The following is a 23,224-nucleotide window of genomic DNA, read 5'->3' as shown; positions in this document are numbered from 1 at the left end:
AGCTGCTGGGTTGTTTTCAGTGGTAAGTGGGCTAATGCATTATAAAATGTCACATACATACGACCGTTCAAAAAATTAGTTGCCTTCTCATACATATTCCTACTGAATTTTCATAGTGTTTGTGTGATGTTGCAAGAAGATAGTTCTATTTTAATTTTGCTGTAGGTAAATGAGGCACATCATTCTAAAGAGTTTTAGTAGAAGTATAAGAAGTAAGAAGTATAGTGGGTAAAGCATGGTCTTTAGAATTTCATCTTGTGTATGAATAATGGTTGACAATCAATCACCCTACTTTCAAAACCCTCACCAATCCCAGACATCAGAGGTTACAGAGAACAAAATTATCTGTTGGATTTTTTTTACACTTTCCTCAAGTTCATACAAATCTATAAAAACAGATTGACATTTTCCTGAGTAGATATTCTTTTATTTTGTCAAAAAAAGGTTACAATTTTCTGTGACTTTCTACATTCACAGAGCAGGTTAACACATGTAGATTTTATTAATTCTGTTTTATTACAATCTGCACTAGGGGACAAACTGGAATTTATGCAACAATGCCCTGATTGTTTCAGATGTTTTATTTTTAATTTTTGCAGACAGGAAGACAAAAGTCATTCTTACCTTTGCTCCCCTTTCTGTAATGCATCTTTCTATTCTCAGCCTGCTTTTAAGTATGTCAACTTATTTTTGTTTTTAAAGCAATTAATTAATGGTGGGCTTTAGTGAGACTTTTATTCTGTATCCTGCTTGGAATTCACAGGACTTCTTAGAGCTGTGAGTTAATAGTTTTGCCTCAAAATTGGAACATTTTCTACCGTTAAATGCACAAATATTTTTCTGCCCCTTACTCCTTTTTTCTTCAGTGACAACAATTACATACAGGTTTGGTGACTTGATGTTGTCCCACAGGTCAATGAGGCTCTTTCTGTTTTTGTTCGTTTGATTTTTTTAAAGCTTTACTGAGGTATAACTGACATACAACAAAAGGCACGTGTTTAAAGTACACAATTTGATATGTTTTGACACATGACCCATGAAATTATCTCCACAATTAAGATAAGAAACATTTCCTCATGCCCCTTGTAACCCCTCCCCCCGATTCTCCCTGACACTTCCTTCCCCATCACCAGGAACAAACACTATTAGATTACTTTTCATTTTCTAGAACTGTGCACAACTTATGATTGTCACACATAAACACACACGCTCATTAGGATATGAACTTTTCTTGGTCTGGCTTCTTTCAGTCAGAGTAATTATTCTGAGATTCACCCATGCATCAGTAGTTCATTACAATTTATTGCAAACTAGTATTCCACTTTGTAGATGTACAGCCATTTATTTATGCCTTCACCTGCTGACAGACTTTTGGGATGTTTCTGATTTTTGCTTATTGCAAATAAAGCTGCCAAAAAAAAAAAAAAAAAGGAATTTCACCTTGGCTTGAATTCTTCTGGAACCACCACATACTAGCTGTGTGATTGAAGGCAAGTTACTTAGCTTTTACAGGCCTGTTAAATAAAAATAACACTATTTTCCTCATAGGATGTTGTGAGACGTAAGGAAAGCACTTAGCACAGAGCCTGGCACATAGGATGGATACCAAAATGTTGGTTTCCTTCCCTTCATTGAAAAAATGCAGGGTTGGGGCTTCCCTGGTGGCGCAGTGGTTGAGAATCCGCCTGCCAATGCAGGGGACACAGGTTCGAGCCCTGGTCTGGGAAGATCCCACATGCCACGGAGCAACTGGGCCCGTGAGCCACAACTACTGAGCCTGCGCGTCTGGAGCCTGTGCTCCGCAACAAGAGAGGCCGCGATAGTGAGAGGCCCGCGCACCGCGATGAAGAGTGGCCCCCGCTTGCCACAACTAGGGAAAGCCCTTGCACAGAAACGAAGACCCAACACAGCCATAAATAAATAAATAAACAAATATTTAAAAAAAAAATGCAGGGTTGTACTGATGACATCAAAGTAACCCAAGTGGCTTTTGTTTTTCTCTGAAAACATACTTTCCCCCCTCCTCTCCATATTAAGCCTGCAAACCATGCACTAAAATTACCCTAATGGGATGGAAAAGAACCAGTTTTCTAGCATTAGTTTTTGCTGTATGTACTCAACCATAGCCACTAATGGTTTACAATCAGCCCTCGTTCCAAAAGCACTTATTAAACATTCTCCAAACCCTCTTTCACTATGTCAAGCTTAGGGTTTATCTCATCTACTGATTTATTTTACTTTGAGTATATTTTTTCATTTCCATGAGTTTTACTTAGATCCTTTCATATTTACCTCTTCTTGTTTGGTTTCTGGTGTTTTAAATTTTTTTCTAATTTCTTGCTCCTTCTACTGGATGTTATTCTTTAAAGTAATTTTCAGATTGTCCTATGACTTTCATTTTCTCTGAAGGGAACTCATCACTTGACTGTTGCTTCTGCTGCATGTTTATTACCTGTCTGTTACACAATGTTTGCAGGCTCCTTCCGAGAGGGAGATTTCTTCTTCTCCCTGCACTCTCTGTGCCCTGTCCAGTGATCTTGTGGGTATCATCACTCCCACCCCAGACCCCCCAGTCCAGGACCAGGTGTTACATTGACAGCTTAGGACTTGCACATTATGGTGATAGTGTGAGAATGTCACATTTCAGCACAGATCCTGGTTTGTGAGTCTTGTCCACATCCTGGCTGCAAGGTTGTCCTTTCTTAGGTTCTCATACAGCCATTGCCCAACAATGGGAATTGGAAAGTTTCAAGGTTGCTTTTTCAGCCTCCATTTATAGGCAGAAGAGCCCCCGTTTTCCCCCCAGGGAGCCTGACTCTGGCCCGTGGGGCACTTTCGGCCCTAGTACTTCTTAGGATACCCTCTTGACCACCTTCTTTCCAACTGTACATAGTACATGCATGTTCTGAGCTGTGAAACAGACATCAACACACTTAAGAGAACTGGAATCATAAAGTGTGTTCTCTGACCCCAAGAGTTAAACTAGAAATCAATAACAGAGAGTTATCTGGAAAATCCCCAATTCAGAAATTAAACAATACAGTTCTAGTCACAAGAGGAATGAGAAAATTTTTCTTTTTTCTTTGGCCACGCTGCGTGGCTTGTGGGATCTCAGTTCCCAACCAGGGATTGAACCCAGGCCACAGCAGTGAAAGCTCAGAATCCTAACCACTAGGCCACTAGGGAACTCCCTAGAAAATCTTTTGAATTGAATGAAAATGAAAACACAACATTTTAAAATGTGTGGAATACAGCTAAAGCAGTGCTTAGGGGAAAACTTATAGCACTAAATGCTTATATTAAGAAAGGTTTTGGATCAGTAAATAAGCTTTTATCTTAAGAAACTAGAAAATGAATGGCAAACTAAACCCAAAGCAAGCAGAAGGAAGAAAAGACATGGATAAGAACAGAAGTCAATGAAATTGAAAACTGAAAAACAGCAGAGAGAAATCAATGAAATAAAAAGATCAATAAAACTGATAAACCTCTAGCCAGAATAATCAAAAAAAGAGATAAGACACAAATGACCAACAACCAGAATGAATGAGAAAGCATCACTACAGATTTTGCAGATATTAAAAGGATAAGGAGAAATTATAAACAACTGTATTGCAATACATTTGGTAATTTAGATGAAATAGAAATATTGTTTGAAAGGCACAAACTACTAAATATCACTCAAGAAGAAATAGATAAATCCTAATTGTCCCATATCTATTTTTTAATTGATCTTATAGTTTAATTTAAAAAAAAACTTTCAACAAAGAAAATCTCAGGCCCACATGGCTTCACTGGAAAATTCCATCAAACATTTAAAGAAGAATTAATAACAACTGTACTCAAATTCGTACGAGTCTTCCGAATGCAAAACAGTGAGCTGAAGATTATGAGAAAAATGAGCCCAGAAGTATTCAGTACGTAAGGAATGTTCACTTAGAAGTGTTAGTTTTGTGTGTTCACTGGTATTTTTCACCAGTAAAAATCTAATCTTCCTATCAGAGGAAGGAGGACAGCCCCTCTGAGCCTTAAGTGGAGTCAAGTTCCCCCCTTTCTCACGTGAGGAGTATTCGTTCACGCAGCATCTCTCTTCACCAAGTATCTGCTCTGGGCCAGGCATCATGCTGGACCCACAGGGTACTTACCCTCAGGTCCTTGGTCTGGGTCTCCAAGTGCCTCATCTGCTCCAGGGTCCCCATGCTGGCACTCAGGCCCTGCAGCTGAGACTTGACCAGGTGGAGCTCGTCCTCCATGGTGGCCAGGTCGTTCAAGAGCGTCATCACACAGCTGTCACAATCTGTGGGGGCCGCAATCAAAGGCACATGTGCTGTGGGCTGGAGCCACAGGAATGCAAACAGAGCCCCAGGGCTGTGCCACCCAGTTAATACACACATAGCCCATCACAGGCAAAAATCACAATCCTGGACTTCTCCGGGAAAGATGCAGATTCTGAAAAAGGGAGATCTCTAGACAGGGGGCATTTGACAAAGAAATGGTGGAATGGGGAAAAAGGGTGAGGGCGGTCAAAAGGTACAAACTTCCAGTTATACGATAAGTAAGTTCTTGGTATGTAACGTACAGCACAGAGACTATAGTTAACGACACTGTATTACATATTTGAAAGTTGCTAGAAGAGTAGATCTTAAAAACTCTTAATGCAAGACAGAAAATTTGTAACTGTGTGAGGTGACGGAAGTTAACTAAGTTCATTGTGGTGATCATTTCACAACATATACATATATCAAATCATTATGTTATATACTTTAATACAACGTTGCATGTCAATTATATCTCAATAAAACTGGGCAAAAAAAGAAATGGTGAATCTATTCAACTTGCTGCTTATTTTGTATGTGGGAAAAGAGTAATAAATAGTTTTTATTTATTGAGTGCTTGCTATTTACCAAGAATCATGATAAGGGATTTATAAGCATTTTTCCAACAGCTATATGAGGTTGGTATAGTTATTACCAACCTCAGTTTTACCATTTGACAAATGATGAAACCGAGGCTTGAAGAAGTAAGGTCATTTGCACGAGGTCATACAGATTTTAGCTGACAGAGGCTGGATGTGACCCTAAGTAGCCCTCCTTCCGCCACCTCCCACCACTGCTTTCCCAGACTCGAAACTGCATGTCCCAGTGTAGGGCTCACGGATCTTAAGCTGAACCCCACAACTTGGAAAAGAGGGGGCCCTTTCTCTTCTCACCGTCACATTCTTCTCCAGGGCCACCGTCTTTGGGTTCTTGGTTTATGCAGTCTGAAATGAGGAGTAACCAGAGAAGACAGCGTTATTAAACTTACTCTTCATGTGCTTTTTAACTTGGCTCTCGGGAGAGCTAGTTTTGTGTTCAGTCACCCGACCACACAGCATTGCCGGCTCTTCCCTTTTCCCTCCCTCCTCAGTGCCATTGCTTGGGGAGCTGCCTCATCTCCCAGCAATCTTGCTACGGGAACTTCTCTTGTGGCCTCTCTGATTATATATTCAGTTTCTTCTCTACAAAGGGTCATGCCATTCTTATGAAATGAAAACTCTTAATCATTAGTGTTGTCCTCATTTGGTAGCCTCCTATACAACTGCTGATGTCTCTTCTAATATCATTCAAGAACAGTCAATAAACACTGAGCACCTTTGAGCGTTCCCAGTGTGCCATGGCCCTGTGCTAGGGGCAGGAATACAAAGATAGCAAGGCAAAAGTCTCTGCTGTCCTGTAGTTTAATGGTCCTATGGGGGAGACAGGCACATTTCACAACAGTGTGACAGATGCTGTAAGTGAGATATGCACACAAAGTTAGTGGACCGACTCCACCGCCTACCGCTCACATATGCTGAATAATGAGGTTCTCAGCTATAGACAGGAAAGCCTAATGGTCATCCCTGGACATTCTTTACTCCTCCCACTTCTACTCCTTTCCCCATACCATGCATTCTTATGCTGAAATGCCCTCTCATTTTCCTGTGAAAAATCACCTGACTTTATTAAAGGAAAACTCTAAGCTTGAAACTTTCCTAGACATGCTACAGGGAAGCTTTCAGGTGTGTTCTCAGCAGTCACACCTTGTGTGTATACACATACGTTTTGAACCGCATTTATTTTTAATTGTAAAAAAATATATAAGTTCACTATGGAAAATTTGGGAAAATCAGCAAAATGAGATAAAACATTATCCTTGATCCTACCACTCAAAGACAATAAGTGTCTCTTCACAGTATATTTGTAGACATTTTATTATATGTAATCATAGGTTTCTCTTACTCGTCCTTTTCAAAAAATCTTTTACTCACTCTTATATGGACATATAGCTGTGTCACTTTTATTTCCTCAATTAGACCATAAATGCCTTACAGGCAGGAAACATGGTTTTACTTCCTTCACAAACTCCTGCAAACACAATATACGGGGGACTTGGCTTATGAGGAGGATTGATTTATCAGTGCAATTTTATCAACAAGTTTGAGTTTTGACCACCAAGGAATCTGTACGTTATTAACTGAAAGAAAGAATGAAAAAGAGGGAAAAAAGCTCACAGGAACAAACGTGTCTCACATGTGAGCATTTCCTTCCATTTCTAGAACAAATAGTTCCCATCCTCATTTTAGGTTGGTTACTTTTGTTATTAGAAAAGGCATTCATCTCACGAGTACGATGTGTCTGATGTCGAAACTTCTCCTGAACACCTCCAGTGACAGTAGAACTCACCTCCTTTTAAACCAGTCCTTCTCATCTTTAGACATTTGACACTTCTTCTTCAGAATGATTTAAAATAGATCTCCCTCTAGCTTCCACTCCTGGATGTGAGTTCTCCATACCTTAAGCCACACAGAACAAGACCCACCCTTCTCCCACACATGTGCCTTTCAGATCCGTCCTTTCCAAGTCTCCTTTCCACCGTCCTGGCCTGTCAGTCCTTCCTCATGTCACAGGGCTCCAAGTCCCTTCACAGCCTCACCTTCTTTCTGAACAAACTTGTAGCTTGTCTATTGCCTTGTAAAGACATGGGCCCCTCGTGGGGACTTGCACGGGCAGCGGACCAGGGAACAATGGCAGGCCACCTGGTTTTGGACACGAGAACTCAGTGGAGATAGTACAAGGCGTCTAAGGGGCCACGTTACCCTCTTGATTCATATTGAACTCACCGCTGACTGAAACCTTAGCCACGTCTCATTTATCACAAACTTATTTTTTGTTTCCATTCAGCTATAGGACCGACTGCATGCTTACCCCAACATGATTCTGTCTGGTTAGAACTGGCTCCTCATTCCAGGCTGTTGAGGCCCTATTTTATTCTAAATGTGTCATAGGAGGCATTTGCTAGCTCCTCCAACGTTGTGTCACCTGATAACTGGGTGGGCAGGCCTTCTATATTTCCATTCAAGTCAACGATGTTGAACAAGACGGAGCCCAGATGAAGCCCCAAACGTGACAACAGACACCTCGTTCCAGACCGGTAAGGCTCCATTTAGTCTGCATTCCTTTGGGAACAGTCACTTGAATGGATCTAATCCACACATCCAGGGTTTAGTTCTTCATCTTGTCTATAAGATGAGAGATTTTATCTAAGGATTTGGCATTGCGCTATATCAATGGCATTTTCCTGATAAACCACGTTAATATTCTCCATCAAAGGAGGACGTGGAGAGTCTTCCTGTTTTTCCAACTTCCTTTGTTTCCTAATGAACCTATACTAACTCCCAGTTAATGTTTTTTCCTTGGCATGTAAAATCCATCTCAATTATACACCCGCATCCTAGAACAGTTATTGCTTTAAGAGAAAGAGCACTCTGACTTCTTCAGATACATACACGAAGGAAGCTGATGAAATGATTACCTTATAACGTCAAAGGGAGATCTCAGCAAAAATCACCAAAATAGGGTCTGAAATTATTTTGGCTATAATTAGTGAAGTTTTAAAAACAATTTACCTTAAAAAAAACCCCACTTGAAGTAAGTTATTCACCAAACCTGTGAATACTACCTAAGCATTCCCAACTTTGTCAAAACAAGGGGACAACTTGTTAGCTGGAAGTGTGTGTGTGTTTGCTGAAAATGCTTGCTTGGCTTCTTTGCCAGCTATTTTATACCAGTTTGATAGAGGTAGGTTAACAGAGGTGTGAGTCGATCTTACCTCCCGTCAGGGGGTCACAACTGCCCAAATGGCCGTTGCTGTTACAGCTGCATGGTTGGCAGCTGCCTCCAAATTTCTGGGGATTTCCAAAATATCCTGGTGCACACCTACAAAGAATACAGAAAAAGAGGGGAAACACCCAAAGGGCTCATCATTTATTCCACCCAATTTCTCAACTTCCAGCTCCCTGTTTGGGATATTGTAACCCTATGAGAGGAAGGGCTGACATAGATTTGCAAGAGTGAATGTGTCTCAGTACAGAGCCATTTATGACTTGAATGAGAATGGTGAGGAGGGGGAGGCAGGCAGAGGTTGCTCCCTTCCTCCTTGACACCCCAGATGACAAGGTCTTCAATCATCCCGACAGCCAAACGGCAGATGAACAAAATGCATATAGGAGCCAGTGGTTTGACCAATACGGAAATCAGGGGTGGGTGAATTTTACGCAAGAGTTGTGTTCCTGAAGATATCACACAAATACACACTGTTTAATTTATGGCTAATTTCCTCAAAGAAAAAAATTAAAGTAAAATTCATATATAATTTCAATATTTTGCATAAAGGGGGATTTTATTAATATTTCCTATTGTGTATTTCAAGTCTGCATAATTCACATTTATTTGCTCTAATTGCTGCAGTGATGTACATAAGGGGCTTAAACAACTGAGCAGTTACAACTGCCACCTTGGCCTGAGCCTTTATTATTCTAGATGATTTAGTGATGAGAATTCAGTTCCTTATTTATAAGGTAAAAGATCATATTTCCTTGATTGTGAGTTTCCGTTTTCTTCAAAAAATAACACAGGGCTTCCCTGGTGGCGCAGTGGTTAAGAATCTGCCTGCCAATGCAGGGGACACGGGTTCGAGCCCTGGTCCGGGAAGATCCCACATGCCACAGAACAGCTAAGTCCGTGTGCCACAACTGCCAAAGCCTGCATGCCTAGAGCCCGTGCTCCGCAACAAGACAAGCCACCGCAATGAGAAGCCCGCTCACCGCAACTAGAGAAAGCCCACACTCAGCAACGAAGACCCAATGCAGCCATAAATAAATAAATAAATAAATAATAAAATTTTTAAAAAAATTACACAAACACATGTTAATGTTTCTGGAACTGGGATGTAAACTAAAATATTTCTGTTCATTAGCAAAATTCCACTCCCACTCTATCCCCCCTAAATTGTCATTAAATTGATGTGTGTGTGGTGTTTTATCATCAATGGAATCGATAGAATCAAGGAAATATGGCATTTGACTTTCTCAAATTTAAGCTTTTCATCAGAGAACTTTGAGGCAATTTAAATATGCTTTACCAATGGATAAACTGGTGATATAGTGCAAAGGACACAGATTTTTTGGGTTTTTTGGTTGTTGTTTTTCTTTTAACATCTTTATTGGAGTATAATTGTTTTACAATGGTGTGTTAGTTTCTGCTGTATAACAAAGTGAATGGGATCTTTTTGGTTTTTTTTTTTAATATTTATTTATTTATTTTGGCTGCACCAGGTCTTAGTTGCAGCACACAGGATTGTGGATTTCTTAGTTGTGGCTGGCATGTGGGATCTAGTTCCCCGACCAGGGATCGAACCCGGGCCCCCTGCACTGAGAGCACAGAGTCTTACCAACTGGACCACCGGGGAAGTCAGGACACGGGTTTTGAATCAGGAAGATCTGGTTAGATCTCCATCTCCACCACAGTCCATGTAATCTTGGGCTGTTATCTTGACCCCTCAAGCTTCCATTTCTTCATCTATTCCTCTTATGAAAATGTTAAGCTCCATGAGGATGTGGATTTTTTTGGGGGGGCTGTTTTGCTCACTGATGCATCCCTAGCACCTGGGATAATGCCTGGACCCACATTAGGTGTCAGATATAAGTATATGCTGAATGAATGAATGAAAAATTGTACTAACAATACCTATTTTGGTGGATGGATATAAGATAAAAGATAATATAGTAAAGAATCTAGTACAATGCCTGCACATAGTAGACTTTCAGTAAAAGGTAGCTACTGCTACTTTAAGACATGATGAAATATTCATATATATGTACGTATGTATAATTGGTGTCATTTGGAATTCTACATTTCGGAAAATGGATAGGAAGCAGAAAACACATGTATTCCCTAATTATCAAGAAGGTAACTAAGCTGAGGTGGCTTATCCAAGTCTACTAAGCAGGTTGTCCTAATAATAGGGCTTTATTTGAAGTGACTGGCCCCATATTCTGCCTAACAAACCATGCTACGCAAAAGATCTCGGTTTAAAATACTTTTTCTTTAGATGTCTCACCTATATCTAAACTTTCTATGTAAAAGACACATATTTACAAAATACCTAATTTAAAGTTACATAAATATTCAGGAAGTTTGATTCTGCTTCTTCCTTAATCTTGCAAAGCATTAGTTACCGATTATGAGAAATAACTGGTTCTTTTATTCTCATTTTATGGTAGTGCTAAACACAATGGACTAAACTAAAACTTCCTGATTTCATAGATGACATTGGTACAGCAAATAGAGAGCAGACAGCACGTCTGTCATCTGTGGCTCTGAGTGGCCAAGGGAGAAATGTGTCCCAGAGCACGGGCTGAGGAGGGAAGCCTTTCCTATTCCCTCCCCACCTCTGCCCAGCTAGCTCCTGCATATATGCTTACTTTTCACCTTACTCTGTGCTTGTATTTATCATTGCATAGTTAACCACTAGTGCCAGATGACGCCTGGCAGCCTGGCACAGAGTGGATGCTCAATAAGTGTTAAGAAATGAAAAAATTTGACATTAAAATGGCATTAAGCTGTGGAAAAGTTAAAAAAAAAAAAACAAAAAAACAATAGCTTGCTTTCCTGAGACATCAAACTTAACAAACCTAAGCTGAGAAAACTGTTAATTAAGAATTTCCCTTTTCAGATCAGCTGCCTGTCAAATGGATGTCTCCTCCAGCCTGGTGCTGTTTTCCACTTCACTGTTTGTGCAGAACCATAAGGAGGATTAAATTAGGAAGCCTCTCCCAGGTGGGAGTCGCATAGCATTTAGATCACGGAGCCTGGAAGACCCTCCCAAGTCCATTCCCCACCCGAGCTGTCCTTTCTGTCTCAGTGTAGCTGCCCCTTCCGTCCCTCACCTGTCAGGGCTGGTTGATGCCCCTCCTGCTGCAGCCTGATTTAGCCCGGTTATGTTCTCTCTCTATTCTAACAGCTTATTTGTACCTCTGTCCACCACTAGACTGGAAAACCCTTGAGGGCAGAGTCTGTGCTCTGGTTGCTGATGTGTTTCTAATGCTTAGCACAGGGCCAGGCATATACTAGGATCTCCATCCATTTTTCATTGAAGGAAAGAATGAATAATAGATGTGAGGCAAGTGTGGGCAATGTTCCTCCTGCAGAAATGAAAAATAGAAGAACTTTGAATTGCTCCTTTTTACCATAGGATAGCGTCCAGACCCTCAGCTGATGCCCATAACAAGGCACTGCCTCCTTCCACCCGTGGCAGGTACACTCTAGGCCCTTGGACTTTCTTGCATTACTTCCCTGACCTGAGCTGCCTTCTCCCTCCACCTCCCAGCTCCACTGGGTTCTATTCATCCCTTTGACCTACCTAAGTCCCACCTTGTCCATAAAATGTTTCAGATAACCCCAGTCTAGAGTAGCCCTCCCTTACTATGAAATCCAGTTGAATTAATTTTCTGTTTCTGTTTTTTTTTTTTAAGTAAAATTCTTCTAACGTTATCCAGAAAAATAATATGCCAGAATGGTCCAGGAAAAAATTTAAATAAGGGTTACGAGGGGGGCCTTGCTTAACCAAATAGTCAAAGTCATTTTATAGTTTCAGAAATGATACAGAAGTGATAACGGCACAAGAACCAAATAAAATGTACAAAACAAATCCAAGTTCGTATAGAAATTTCGTACACATTTACAGGACTTCCCTGGTGGCGCAGTGGTTAAGAATCCGCCTGCCAATGCAGGGGACAGGGGTTCAAGCCCTGGTCCGGGAAGATCCCACATGCCGTGGAGCAACTAAGCCCGTGCGCCACAACTACTGAGCCTGTGCTCTAGAGCCCGTGAGCCACAACTACTGAGCCACCTAGAGCCCATGCTCTGCAACAGGAGAAGTCATCACAATGAGAAGCCCACGCTCCACGCTCACCATAACTAGAAAAAGCCTGCGCGCGGCAACAAAGATCCAACACAGCCAAAAAAATAAATAAAAACTAAAATATAAAATAAAATCTGAAATCAAACCCTAATTAAAAAAAAAGAAATTCTGTACACATTTAGCTTTAGTGAATTCAACTAAAGGTACTTAGCCAAAGAGGGATGAGAGGGTGAGAGCATGAGTGTAAGGGAAGAACAGCTGGAGTGACTGTCCCCATCACTCGGTGAGCACACGTCCTGCAGTGAGCGTGACATGAGAGATGTGAACCTGCTATTCCCCCAGCTGGTCTAGTTTCCCTGTGCCTCTCCTAGAGTGACTGTTTCACCCTACAGAGCGTGGTTCTGGGTGTAACCAAATGACATGTGCATTTCATGCAACATGGCCCCTGTATTACTGAGACATGGGACACTGGGATACTCAAGGTTATGCCAGCTCCGGTCAATTTTTGCCTGACGTGTAGACCCTAAATCTATCTGCCCTGTGAGATGCAATACCACAAAAAAGTTGAGGTTCCAAGTTTTCACCAACATCAAGATTTGAATGTAAGAAATAAAACCAGAAAAGTACTACAACAAAACATGCATAAACATTTAAATAACCTCTCTAAGCATGACACTAATGGCTGAAACCCTAAAGAATAAAAGAGTAGGTACAAATATAATAAAACTTAACTATTGCAGATCTAGAATTGACAAAACAAAACCAAAAAATATACAAATGAAAAAACAAAACTGAGAAGTATATTTGCAATATATAGTATGAAGCATTAGTTTCCTCTAAAAGATTTGTACAAATCAACAAAAAAATAAAAGAACAACATTCCACTAGAAAAAAATGGGTAAAAGACCTGGAAATCAATTCAAAAAAAAAGATTTATAAATGGTCAATAAGCACATGAAAAAATCCAATCTAATTATTACCAAAAAATGTAAAATAAAATGACATACAATGTTTCCCTATCAAACTGGCAATATTTTAAAAAAGTGAACAGTCTTAGTATCCACTGGAGGCAGGCAGTTGCTCTTTTGCTGCTAGTAGTATGGTAAACAGATAACAATCTTTCTGGAGGGCAATTTTGCAAAATGTATCAAATGCCTGAAAAATGTCCCTAGGCTTTGGCCCAAGGGATCGCTTCTATAATTACATCTTGAGGATTTATGTACACAAATATTTAGCTAAAAGGATTCACTTTTAGTGCTGCTTTGAATGGAAAACAGTAAAACTATTTCAAAGGCCAGTAGTGGGGGATTATGGAACTTCAGTGGAACTTCCTGGTCCTGACATGATGTTATCAATGAACACTTATTAATACGGAAATATACTACTAACATACTATTAGATGAGAAAACAAAACAGAAAGCAAAATAGGAATCTATCTTTTTCTTTTAAGAAACAGTCTATGCATGTAGAACTGATCTGTAAGAACATACAACAAGCACTGTAGGTGGGCAGGCATGAGCATAGGGCAGTTGCAGGGGTATGGTACATATTAGTTCTTTGCTCACCTGTATTACATCATTTCTATAATAATTATGTATTGATCTTATATTAAAGTTATTTTAAATTTTAAAATGTTATCCATATGATTCATTTGTTATACTGTTACTTTTCCAGATAAATGTGTGCTCTCTTCCCCTCTAGATGACAAGTACCTTCTACAGCCTTCACTATACTTGGCAATGCCCTGGGCATAGTAGCTAATCATGAAATACTGTTCAGGAAAAACTAAAGCTTGGCTCTGTGGCCCTTTATGATCAAGTATGTACTTTCCATTTTGTAACACGTATTCTTTTGTTTCACAAACACCTATTATATGAATAGTACCACACTAGGCACTAGGGGTTCAGAAATGAGTGAGACACAGGCTGTCCTGCAAGTGTTCATAATGTCGTGTGGGCATTAAGAGGGGTGTGTGTGCAGGAATATCTAGGGCTGCTGATATGTGTGCGTGTGTAGGAGTATGCAGAGTTGTACGTTTGTGTACAGGCAAGTAGGTATGTGTATACGTGGGGATAGGAGTATGTAGGGATGAGTTTATATGGCGGTACGAGTATATAGATACACGTTGGGGGGGTATGTAGGGGTGTGCCTGGGAGTAAGGGTATGTAGGGGTATATATAGGTATATAGACGGGTGTTTTCTGGAGCGTATAGGACTATGACATATTGGACCTCGTTCTCAAATGGCTGAAACAGGTACAAAACAAGAAAGAGAAGGAAGTTAATGATTTACTAAGTGAGCACGCTTGTATTTTTCCCAAGAGACTTTTTTCCAGCCTCAATGAAACCAGCAGCCCCAGCCCTACCTCTGAGCCTCAACCCAGCAGAGCCCCACTTACAGCCAGGGTGCCTGCAGCAGCCTGCCGGGAAGAGCCCACCCCTACCTGCAAGACGGGGGAGGAGAGAAGGGGGTGGGGGAGGGGCGGCACCCACCTTTCGCATTGTGTTCCTGTGTATCCAGGTTTGCAGGAGCACTTCACCTTTCCCCCAGTCACAACACAGCCGGTGGCAAAACTTGAAGAAAGACAGAGAAAAGCCCCAGTAAAAACATAAGCTGATAGACTTTATGCTCATTATTTTTTGCCACAAAGAACCTGACTTGCCTTAAGTGAAACTGGAAACCAAGTGTCTGGCTACCTTTTGTGTGAAGAAAATTTTGCCCATCAAGACTTGCAGAGATAATGATGAATGCCTTCAGCTGACATCAGGCAAATTTGGCTGAATAAGGACTGAAGGCATTTACTTTGTTTCAGTTTTTGGCTTGGAAAAATACATTCCTTCCCTTAAGACAGAGTAAAGTAACACACTTTGGAAGAGATGATTAGGACAGCATTTTTCCAGAATTAACAAGGAAGGAATAAAACAAGTCTAGGCAGAAAAAAAAGAACAGAGAGTTCTGATTCTTTAAAGAAAAATTTTTTTCTCCTTGTTTATTCTAGTTCTTTTATATTGGGCACAATCCCTTCTGGGAAGAAACAGTGGTAGGTGGGCCAGGCCCTCAGAGCCTCAGAGGCGACTAAAGCACAGAGCATGCTCAATGCCCAGGTATTTCTGTGGGCACAGCTGTTGGGGATTTCCACACTTTTCCAATCAGGCTGTTGGAATTTCAATTCCCGTTCAGTTCTTAACTGGTGTATTTTGAGAAGCTTCTTTAAAAAAAAAAATTAAACGAAGAGACCATGAAAAAGTCTTGTTCCTTATGGAATGTCTGTGACTACTGAACATTACACTGACATAAATCTGAGGGGAAATAACTCCATTTATCTTTGGCTGGTAAAAGAATTCTTATTTGGGGAGCTTCTCTTGGCCAGTTAGATACAGTTACACCTCTAAAGGGACAGTTAGAAATTTGTCAGCAGTATTAATATCGCCAGAAGGAGAATTAGAAAAAATAGAGTTTTACTGATAAATCTTAGGAACTGAATGTTACTTAAACTGCACAGAAGCTAGAAGCTGACCTTGATGATAATATGCTTTGCAACTAAAGATGAACAGCTTTCCCCCCAAAATTTCACCCCGTGAAAATCTTGCTGCTTTTTATTCTCTCTAGCTTCTGTTCAAACAAGCCTGGGCAACTGTCAAGTGATAGATCCCTTTACAAATAAAGCCACAGGACTGGGCAGGTTTAACGAGTATCAAATACACAGAGAGTAAACCAGGATGCACATTTCAAATATGCATCTCCAGAAAAGCCACATTGGGCAGGTGACCTCTGATAATTTTGACTTGCCCAATTTCTCTGCTAACTCGGCTAATATCAATCAGCCTTGTGGTCCATAACTGTTCCAGAGCCTGTGCACTACTGATACTTTATCAGCATCATTCTGATTTTCAAACCAAATCTTGCTTCACTTAGTTACCTGTTATATTTTGTTTGGACCCACAGTGAACACGTCATGATGAGCAAGACTGTGACGAAGTGCCAAGGCCAAGCAGAGCCTGGATTATCGTGAAAGGAAAATGGTGGCTTTCTACCCACAGAGTCTACGGGCCTTACTGGAGCCTGGATGATGATGCAGATCACATGTCTCTGCGGCTCAGAACTGTCCTGTGGCTTCCATCACACTGAGGATAAAATCCATAATATCCAAGGGCCTTACTCTAGCCTGCAAGGTACAGGATCTGAATCCTGGATGCCCCGCCAACCTCATCTCCTGGCCGTCTCTCTCTCACTGCCATCCAGCCACTCTTGCTTTCTTACTGTCCACAAACCCATCATCACAGGGGCTTTCTCGTCTTTTTTTTTTTTTCCTTGCCTTGGACCCTCATCATAATGCCATGGCTTACTCCATCTCATTGTTCATTGGTCCCCGTCCAACAACTCCAGAAAGCCCTCCTACCACCCTCTGTAAAGAATCTACTCACTACCCATAACATAACCCTTTTATCAATGGCATAACCTATCTCTATCTGAAATTATACTTCAGATTGATTTGTGCACGTATTTACTGAGTGTGATGATTTCCCCCACCCCTCTCCTCATATTCTCCAGGTAAAGCCTCATGAGATCGGAGTCTTTGCCAGCCTTCTTTACAGTAGTTTCTCCAGCATCCAGAGAAGGGCAGCCTCATGATGGGGCTGAATGAACAGCAAAAGAAAAGAGGAAAAGGCAAAACCCAGAGGCATACAACTTGGAAAGTCTGTTTTTGTTTTGGTTCTGGTTTGCATTTCTTGTTTATTCTTTTTTTAATAAAACTGTTTTATTAAGATAGCATTCACATACCATAAAATTCACTCATCTCAAATGTTCAATTCAATGGCTTTTAGTATGTTCACACAATTGTACAAGCATGACTGCAATTTTTGAGCGTTTTCATCACTCCTAAAAGAAACCTCATACCCTTCAACAGTCACTTCCCATTTCCCTCCCACCACCCCCTCCACAGTCCTAGGCACCCACCAAACTACCTCCTCTCTCTATAGATGATTTTCAAACTTCCACAGTACCTGTTTGAATGAGGACACGGGCAGACCCTACAGGATCCGTGGACAGCGTTCCCATAGTAACCCTCTTTGCAGCGCTCACAGTGTTCCCCGGCAGTGTTATGCTGGCAGCTCTTGGGACAGATAAAGAGTAAAATTAATAACAGCCTATTACCTTTACTGCTATTGAGATCATTGTCTTCTTAATTACTCACACAATTATAACTCAAATCTGCTGACACTACAGAGTGATGTTGGTTTTGCTAACCACATGCTTCTCCTATCTAGCCAATGATTGTTGGTGCTAAAAAAAGGAAGTGCCCTTCTGTTAGCTATTTGGTGTTACCATCGGGAGGCAGGATGAAATGAAGTGAGACCAGCTGGGTTAAAATCCCACTCTAACATTTAGTAGCTGTGGGATCTTGGGCAAGTCCCTTCACCTTGCTGGGCCTCAGTGTTTTTTTATAAATCAATTATTACTGGTGTGTGATTTACATACAATTCTAATTTTCTTAAAATGTACAGTTAAAATAATACCCACTTTCCAAGGTTGTTGGGGGGATTTGTGGGATCCACAGAGGAGTCTCTCAGGGGCGTCAGATGAGGGTGCTGGCAGCTTCCTTTACTTTGCTCGGCTGCCCTGACTCTCTCAGAAACATCTGTTCTTTTGAACTAAGTGTTTACCTTTCCACATTAGTTTCCTTTCTTTTATAACTCCAAATGACAATTTTAAAGAAGAACTGCCTGGAGAGAGCTATTTTAGTCCTGTCTCTACTTAGTTCTGAGCTGAAAACACTGGGGAAACAAGAACGTGGAGAAACAAGAATTGCAGTGAGGCCACCTGTATCCTACGAAAAATCCCTCTGAACTCTGGTCCTTTATGGGGGCACAAGGAGAGGAGTGTAGAAGGGGGTTAGAACATGAGTTGCTTGATAAAGTCCCATAAGAATGTCTGAAATGCCCCTCAACCTCAGTTGAAAGTATCTGCCCCGGAATCTGTCTTCATCAGTCCTGCAAATTTGAGGCGTCTGCCTATCAGGTTTCCTTGTTTTACTGTGAATAAGTAAATGAGTGAATGAATGAATGAATCCATATCCACTCCCACAGCATGTGCTCTTCGAACTCCACGGGACACCAAACATCTACTGGGCACGAACTAGATGCCCAACTATGCTAGGTACCAGGGATGCAAAGATGGATCAGTACCCTGACTCAGGGGTAGACAGAAGCCTGTGAACAGACATCTTCAATATAATGTGGGAAAGACGATGACAAAGGTGTGGCAGCATGTCACAAGAGCAGGAGGAGCCTCAGGGGAGGGGATGATGCCTGCGTGGGGACAGAAGGAGAGGAATGAGCTGGGTGGAGAAGCGTGGAAGGGCATCCTGGGCACATGGATCAGTGTGCACAGAACCTCAGTCTTGCAGGAGCACAGCGGCGCGTGTGGGCAATGCGAAGCAGCTGGTATTCCCCAGGGTGAAGTGCAAGGGGGCGGGATGCGGCGGGAGAGGCAGCAGCGCAGATCAAGGGGGCCCTGAGGCCGCCCAAGGAGTGTGGACATCGGGCTGTGAGCCTCAGGGGAGCCCCGGGTCAGCTGTGAGTTTCAGATAAATCATCCTGGGGGCAGGGGGAGACAGGCTCCAGCAACAGGGAATAAAAAGGAGGAAAACTGAAGAGAGAGGAAGAGAAGAGAAAGGGGAAGGGACTGGGAACGGAGGGGAAGATGAGGGGTGACTGGGCACAGAAGGCAGGGGAACTGGGGAGAAAGCAGGCCAGGAGAAGAGGGAGAGGCAGGGCCTTGGTGGAGAGAAGGGAGCCCGTCATCAGAGCTCCCTCCAGCCCACAGCACCCACGGGATGCATCACCACCTCCAGCTCCCTCCCCACTGGACACACACTGCTTTACTGGCCAGGGACTGGGCTGCTTTCTTTTCACACGTCAAAACTTATTCTTGAAACGACAGGGAGATTTGCACACGTGTGAAGGTCCCAGATTTTAAAATTGACTCTGGACCTTGAGAGGCGGAGGCCAATCTGCAGATCGTCCCATCTGCTAGTGGAAGGTGCTTGGTTTCCTCGTTTCTGTTCTTTGAGGATGAGGGCTGCATCCTCAGCTCCCACACGAGGGCCACGACGGAGAGCAGTGCCAGCACTCACTGCCTGCCATTGAGCGGCACCTGTGTGCCTGTACACGTGTGTGTACGTGTGTGCAGGTGCATACATGCATGTGTGCACACAGGTACATCCCCCCACAAGACAGCAAGCCTCCTGAGACCAGGGATTATGTCCGATGGTTTTAACCCCCAGCACTTTGCTCAGTCCCTTCCAAAAGAGCAAATACTCAGGAAGCGTTCCCTGAATGAATTGTTTCTAGAGGCTACATGGCCATTAGGGACAAGTGTAGACGGAGCTACAAAGAAAAGTGGGAAAGAAAATCTTGTTGTTTGATTAAAACATGAATTATGACTCTCACGAGTGATCTTTTCACCGGTGGCTGAACCACAGAGAAAACTCCTTTTTTTCTTTGGCAGTTTTGATAAAGTGGACTCGACATCTAGCAACGGTTTAATGACAAGTATTTTTCATAAAATTGTCTACCTGTGTTACACACAATGTCATACAGTATGAAACACAAACTATTATATGAGATACCTAAGAGCTGGAAGACAACATCACCCAACATCTTTTATTCCTTTTGAACTTATAAGGTTAAGATCCTACAGAATATTCCATCAGGCTCTTTACAACAATTTCCTGTCCTGGCCTGTCCCGTCTTGCAGAGGAAGCAGTTCCCCGGGACATGCCGAACGCGCATAAAATAGTCTAGGAACTCAAAGAGCTGAAACACACTCTAGTTGCCTTACACAATGCAGAGGAAACCTGCGTCAGGAGAATGTATTTCCAAACAGCACAACAGAAGCGGCGGCTCTGGTTTCCTGGGGGCACTGGTGAGCTCTCCTTTCCTTGGAACTGTCCGTCCTCCCTCTAATCCGGGAGGCCCTGGCCACCAGGGAGAGGACCTCTGAGGACAGGGAGGAAGCCAGCAGAACAAAAACTGTTCTGCGTCAGGATGCATGAGAAAAATCTCCCGAGAATCTAATCTTCTGTGTGAGAATTTTCTAACATATTCCAAAAGAAGATAGTTTTCCGGTGGCTAAGTCGTAAACCACTGGGACTGCCCTCGCCTGTCTTCCCCCATAAACCCACTGCCTCGGCAGCCGTGGCGGTGAGCGAGTGTGTGCCCTCAGCCCTTCTTACCATCTCCTCCTCCTCTCATTGCTTTCTGGAGCTACCTGACAGCCATGAGGTCTCCTCTCGTGACCTCCTGTCACCCCAACAAAACTGGGGTCCAAAGTAGTAGCTCTGGTTTATTATACCCTGGCAAGAGTTAAGGCCCAGGATCTACCCACCACTATCATCTAATGAGAGAGATTTAGAATCTAAGGTATAATTGAATTGCTCAGACAGGTGTTCTCTGACGGCACACGTTAAAATGGAGGGAAAAGTGAGTGGGAAATAATTCAGCTTGGTTACTTGGAGACCCCTGCGTTCACACGGCAACCTGTATTTAGGGTTTGGTAGGAGATGCGACATTTGATATCTCAGGGCCTAGTAGAGGGGGATGGGGAGACATAGATTGTCTGCTGGTAGCGTTAGAGCATCAATTTACTCACAATGCATATTCCCGAGCCATCCTGGCAGCGATTTGAATGTCTGTTGCAATTGCAGGGAACACACCGTCCGGTATATAAGCCTTTGTTATCCCGATAGTGTCCAGGGCTACAACCCTATTTTTCAAACAGAGCATTTAGTCAATACAGAGAAAGAAATTATCATCCAAAGCAGGTGACCATTCTGACTGTCAAGGATTCACCTTTCTATCTTCGCTCCTTTAGCTGGTATGTGGATCTCTACTTTCAAATGTGAGCCAGGTCCACTTGCTTTTTTGGTTAGCTTCTCTGTTGTTTTCACACCATGGTAGGTGTGTGTGTTGGTGTCCGCGTTGGAGACGTGTGGTGGGGAAATCAGAGCGGGGGGAGGGGTGGGGGGGGAGTATGGAAGTAGGATGCCTCTCCTCCTCCCACCAGTGGTTTTGAGGGCCAGTCGGGGGGTGGAGTGCTGAAAAAGCAGAGGATCAGGACCTCAGTCCTTCGGGGGGAGGACCTCTGAGCAAATCCCTTCAAGTTCAAGTTCTCTTTGGGTAGCCAGTCCCTCTCCAAGTGTGGGTTTGGGCTGGTGGGGAGCAGTATGGGAGGAGGAGGAAAGATGGGGTTTTCACTGGGATCTATACAGCAATGGCAGAACCGGTGGGACCCTGTCACTGCCACTCACTGGTCTGTGGGCTACAGGGAACCCCAGGGAAAGCAACCAGCTTGCATCCTAGTACAGAACTCGGCAGGGATGTTTGGTTCCGATTGAACACCAAGACCCAGCCTGAGGAAGTCTCCTGAGTGCGGTCTCCTCTTGTTCAATACTGCTTCGATTAATTCTATCTCCACTAATTGTCTCTTTCCAGTGTAACGCACGTGATTATTTTTCATGTGGATGAAAAGAATTACGGTTTTCTTTTGACGAACTGATATTTTTTTTAAAAGATTCTAGTGAAGAATGTCCCCAATAGAAAAAAAGCAAGTATTATTATACCAGCCATTAAAAATTATTTAGATTTCTGTCTTTAAAGAGAATGATAGGCATTTTCTTTATTTTGGCAGAGCCAAACATGCACTGATTAAAGTCAGATGTTATCTCTAGTTTCTTTCATTGATCTCCTATACAGCTTTTTTTTTAAAGCATCAGGAAAAAATAATACTTCAACATAAAAGATCATCTTTTATCTAATCTCTTTAAACAGCACGTACGTCTATGAGACTCTGAGGTTATAGTCAAGGGAAATCTGCTCTCATTCATCCATGGCCTTAAAGGTCTCTAGCTGGCCAGGTTGGGGAGAGGAAGAAGCCAATGCACTGGGGGAGAAAGAAGCTCACATCTTCCCTAGAGTGGAATATTCCAGTTGTGGCTAGAAGCTCCTTCCAAAAATGACACAATGATTCCAAATCGTACACAATAACAATACTATCATTTACAATATAATTTTCCCTTCAGCTATTAAGAACCATGTTTAGGCAAAAGAATGCATTGCAAAAACTTAGATTACTTTATGTGTTCTATGAATAGGCTTGTCTAAAGGAGAATCCAAATATGAAAGGAATGTTCTTGAGCTGAAAGCACGACTGAGAGATACATTTGAATGAAATTCAGCCAGTGGTGGTGTGATCGTATCTACAATCTCTACTAACAAGTGACAAGTGCCTTATAATTATCACCATATATCACATTACACGCTTATAAAATAATCCAATTTGGTAAAGAACAAATTATCCAAATAAATAAATATATCTGGTTTGATTATGACAACATGTCCAGTAAAAGCCTTAATTAAATATGCTTTGGGGGGTAGGATGGTCTATCCTGGCTAAAGTAAATCACCCATCTTAATTTGCTCTTAATTAGAAACAGAAAAGTACTCTGCAAGAGTTATGCATCATGTGACTCTCAGAACATTTGTCAGTTACTGAAATATAACCATTTTCTCACCTCTATAAGGCAAACAAACTCCAGATTTAACATAAAATGCCGTTCAACTAATTAGATTGTACTGAAGACTTATTCTAAGTGAAAATGAATGTATCCTAATATATTATTTCAGTAAAGAGGCTTTGCAACTAATCATTTTCTTAAGTGATAATTTTTCAGGATAACTTTTCCAATAAACTTTTGTAGTACAAATGATGAAATTATGTCTCTATCAAGTTTCCAGGGCTACTTCAGCAGCCATAGGATCTATTTCTCTGTGAATATACATGTACCAGCCAGGAAGTTTAAAGACAGTGAAAGCAGAATTTATGAGTGTCTGATGTCTGGCAAATTGAAGCACGTCTGTTAGGTATTATAGAAAATTGATCTCATCACTTTCTTAAAAAGGGATTTCACTGATTCTCATGGTTAACTTTGTGGATAATTTCTCTC

General features: G+C 41.9%; 1 protein-coding gene across 2 annotated transcripts in view; it reads right to left on the bottom strand.

Annotated features, from left to right (window-relative positions):
• LAMA3 (laminin subunit alpha 3) overlaps positions 1-23,224 on the bottom strand; it is a 244,295-nt gene that overhangs the window by 50,860 nt on the left and 170,211 nt on the right. For both annotated transcript variants that reach the window (XM_068563499.1, XM_068563500.1), the window contains 6 exons: positions 20,872-20,985; positions 17,223-17,332; positions 14,709-14,789; positions 8,125-8,231; positions 5,207-5,257; positions 4,143-4,294 (listed from right to left, as the gene is read on the bottom strand). In XM_068563499.1, coding sequence (XP_068419600.1) covers positions 4,143-4,294; positions 5,207-5,257; positions 8,125-8,231; positions 14,709-14,789; positions 17,223-17,332; positions 20,872-20,985 — 615 coding nt within the window. The remainder of the gene's footprint in view (positions 1-4,142; positions 4,295-5,206; positions 5,258-8,124; positions 8,232-14,708; positions 14,790-17,222; positions 17,333-20,871; positions 20,986-23,224) is intronic.

Source organism: Eschrichtius robustus, chromosome 14, assembly GCF_028021215.1.
Source record: "Eschrichtius robustus isolate mEscRob2 chromosome 14, mEscRob2.pri, whole genome shotgun sequence".
NCBI lineage: Eukaryota > Metazoa > Chordata > Mammalia > Artiodactyla > Eschrichtiidae > Eschrichtius > Eschrichtius robustus.
This window is presented reverse-complemented; position numbering and strand designations above follow the sequence as displayed.